Source organism: Lingula anatina, chromosome 5, assembly GCF_051362555.1.
Source record: "Lingula anatina isolate TDL-2025a chromosome 5, LinAna3.0, whole genome shotgun sequence".
NCBI lineage: Eukaryota > Metazoa > Brachiopoda > Lingulata > Lingulida > Lingulidae > Lingula > Lingula anatina.
In genome coordinates, this window is record NC_141771.1 from 24,746,852 (window position 1) to 24,750,764 (window position 3,913).

At 42.4% G+C, this 3,913-nt stretch overlaps 1 protein-coding gene across 1 annotated transcript; it reads right to left on the minus strand.

Annotated features, from left to right (window-relative positions):
• Nucleotides 1-334: 334 nt before the first annotated feature.
• On the minus strand, nucleotides 335-2,919 carry LOC112041523 (uncharacterized). The gene has a single exon (XM_087014229.1). The coding sequence runs from the start codon at nucleotides 2,774-2,776 to the stop codon at nucleotides 566-568; it is 2,211 nt and encodes a 736-aa protein (XP_086870355.1). The 5' UTR covers nucleotides 2,777-2,919; the 3' UTR covers nucleotides 335-565.
• Nucleotides 2,920-3,913: the final 994 nt, after the last annotated feature.

Consider the following 3,913-nt stretch of genomic DNA (forward strand, 5'->3'; position numbering starts at 1 on the left):
TGCTGTTACCATGGCAACCGAGGGTGATTCAAACAAACCAATATCCATTATGTTGGTTTGGGGCTATAATGAACAAATACACCAATTTTCATCAAAATCTGAGAGGGTCATGTGCCACCCTATTCTGAACCTTACAGAGACTGCTACTTAATTTCTAAAATATTTTTTTTCAGAAACCCCATAAACGCGTTTGCTTTCAATCACTATGTCCTAGCTAGTATCCCTCCCTCTCACGACCCCTCCCTCTTGTGGTCCTGGTGAATCTTAGCTGAATCTCCATGTTTAGCAAAATAATAATAATAATAATAATAATAATAATAATAATAATAAAGACAATAAGCATAATCAAGACTCGTTTGACTTTATTTCTACATCCAATTGCATTTTATAGTAGTACCAATAACCAACAATGGCCTTTACTTTGATATTTATGTTGATATTTATTTAGAACTTTCACACTTTCAATATAAATATCAAAGGAACAGGGTGCCGGTTTCTTTTAAGGCCCGTTTGTTGATAGCTCATTACATTTTCTTCAGTGAAAGTAATCACAATTCATGCATCATCACAGAGCAATATACTTATACGTGGATATTTTTCCTCCCGCGGTTCCAACAACAAGCTCCCAGTTACTGTTGACAGCGACTGATATAGGAAGTTCAATGTTGTCACTCTTTGTCAAAATATTACGTAGAAATCTTCCGTCTGAACCAAGCACAACTACTCTGTCATTACCACGGTCAGCTATGAATATGTGTCCAAACATATCTACGCACACTCCATCTGGATTACTCAGTTGTCCGTCTTCACTTCCACTCTGACCTCGTGCTCCGTATTGGAACATGACGTCACCCTGGGGTGTCACTGCATACACACAGTGGGTCCTGCAGTCGCTGACTATGACTGCATTGATGTCGTGGTGGTATGCACAGAGCAGTGGACCTATACTGCACATTGGGATAGGAATTCTGTTAACAAGTTTAAAAGATATCACGTCGTACACACAGATGCACTGTGCACCACTATCACACACGTACGCCTTACCCTCTGTACGGTCGACAGTGACACCCCAGGGGTCAGACATATCACCCTGACCAAAACATTGGATACCCTGACCTGATGTTGAATACAGTCCACAGCATTTATCATGGCATGTGACCACGAACCTATCATTACTGACTGTAGTGACACATATCGCTTTACCCTGTATACGGATCGCACGAATACATTCGCACGTATCAGAGAATATGGACACTGTAAAACCAAAACGTAAATTACCATGTAAAACTAAAGTACAACCGTCATCTGTGCAGTGGATATGCCCGGGCCAGCCCGCAACCATAATACAATAATTTAGCTCTGGTGTTTCAAGCCATGTGACCTTCTGAAATACCATTAGCTCGGAGCAGTGCGCCCTCTCTTGTTTCAAACTTCCAAAATATGCATCCAAGGGACCCCGGTGTGTTTTGGCCGTAAAAGACCCCGTTTTGATCGACAGCTGTGGTTCAGGAATTTCAGGAAACTGCAGCAGAACGTCCAGTTTTGTTTTCCCTGGTGTAAATGTTATGTTGGTGATATTAGTATCAAAGACTGGTTCTAAGAGCTGCAATTTTGGGATTCTACTTTGGAGTTTTTTAGAGTGGGTCATGACCTCAATGTCAGAACCGTTGTCTGTTAGCTGACGAGCGAAATCACGAATGCTTTGAATGGCAATTTTGTTCATTTCTTGCTTGTCCTTTTCAGCTTCCAAAGTCTTCACCTGCGTGGAGGTGAGTGCCATAACTTCTGCCGTTATTTCGTTGCTTTTGTCATCTATAACTTTCTGCATTTCGATGTAATCCGACTGCACTTTTGTTTGATACGTTTTCAAATGTAGTTTTACACTCCTTAAATACGCGTCGGTCTGTTGACGTACGTCTTTCTCTACTTGTTGATAACAATTGTTGAGTTCTCTTTCTATAGTTTTGCTGTTTTCCTTTATCTCCTTTGTCATAGCCAATTTCTGACAATCCACCAAACAAAGAACCTTTCTCTGATTTTCTGTCAGCCTCTCTTCCGTTCGTCCAATGGCATTCTCCGCCTTCTCAAAACGAGACAGTTTCTCAGTAGGGAGACATTTTAGCTTCTCTTGTATTAGATCTCGTTGAACTTTCACCACATCCCCTAACTCTTTGAAATCGTGTTTGCTGTGGACTTTTACAATACATTCCCTGCATATAACAGTGTCATCGTTTTCACAATAGAATGCCAGCGGTTCTCCGTCGTGTTTGTCGCAGTATTGAGCTGTATCTAATACGTGACGTAACTGATCTCGCATGTTAGCTGGGTTAACGCAGAAATCGACTTGTGACAGAGGTACTAAGGAGTGGCCCTTGCAAAACGGTATTTTGTCGTGAATATCACGGCATGTAGCGCACAATTGGTTGGTTTCTGGACAACCTTGGCACAAGAAGGTAGCCTCTTTATGGTTACAATACTCACAAAGTCTCCCCTCGGGCGTTTTCGGGCCTTTTATGAAGTCTGTTACTTTCCTTAAGAAGAAATTTTTCACAAGGGTTTCTAACCCACCTGGTGGTACGGAGGCCTCTTGGCGACACACGGGACAGGAGAACTTGTTCTGGACACCATTCTTGGCTGCATGATCGGCAATGCATTCCAGACAGAACGTGTGGTAACAGGGGAGCACTCTCGGGTCTTTATATTCCTCCAGACATATATGACAAGTTAAAAAGTTCTCACTGAAGATGTTGTACATCTCTTTCGAAGCCATTGCCATAGTATAGGCGCCCAGAGTGGGCACAGCGCCCCGCCCCCTACACGGCGACCGCACCGCTCTACTGCTGCCAAAGCCGTTGCGTACGCTTTATATATCATTTAATAAGTTATCTATACCACTTCAAAGTTGTCACCCGATCGACACATCACAATCAGGTGATGTTGTCAATAAGCAGGACGATATCAAAGTCCAAAGTCTGTACTAGCTGAGTGCTTGACATATCAGTGATACACTGTGAGGGTGACATGTCCCCCCCCCCTCCCCCGTATATCCCCTGGTGTTATAGTGCTGAGGCTTTGACAATAGGTTACGAAATACGGGGCGACAGCTGAATTGGAGTTGAAGTTGTCAGTTAGAATAGATGAGATATATCAGAATAGATGAGATATATCGTAGCACATGTATATCGAAGGCTAAGGTTCGAGGCTTATATTTAATTAAACACTGAGACAGAAAGGAGAAGGAGTCTGGGCTGTATGTGTATCTTTGTTAAGTATCGGAGCCTTGTTTACACAAGAATGTACTTTCTATGATAAATTAAACTTGGTTGAAATGAAGATCGAATTCAGCCCCTAGCTTCTATACACCGAACCATTGCTGTGATACATGTATTAAAGCCCCCCCCCCCCCCCACTTCACACAGACAGCCCCGCTATACTGCTGCCAAGGACTTTAAGTACGTGTATATATCGTTTAGTAGGTTATCTAAAGTAGGACCTGCTTTAAAGTTGTCACCGATCGATACACAACAATCAGGTGATGTTGTCAATAACCAGGACGGTATCAAAGTCTATCAGCAGCCATGTACGAGAAAGAAAGCAATAGTATTACTGCCTGTCGCAAACCCCGTGGAAGGTTTACCGTACCAGTATTTATTATCTGACCATTATGGTTTAATCTGACATATACGGGCTTGCTGTTGTGGCTGAGACTATGGTAATGGAAGACGTAGACCCCTGAGGTCGGGGAGGTGAATTTCCTGGTGTCTTTATTATAACCGTTGCCATCGTGCAGAAAGACGGTGTCGTAGACAACCACGGCGTTACCTTTTCCTTTCTGGTCAAGATCAATTAATCTTTATGTAATTCAAGTAAACGAGAGAAAAGAGATTGAACTAAAATTAGCCTGCATAATATT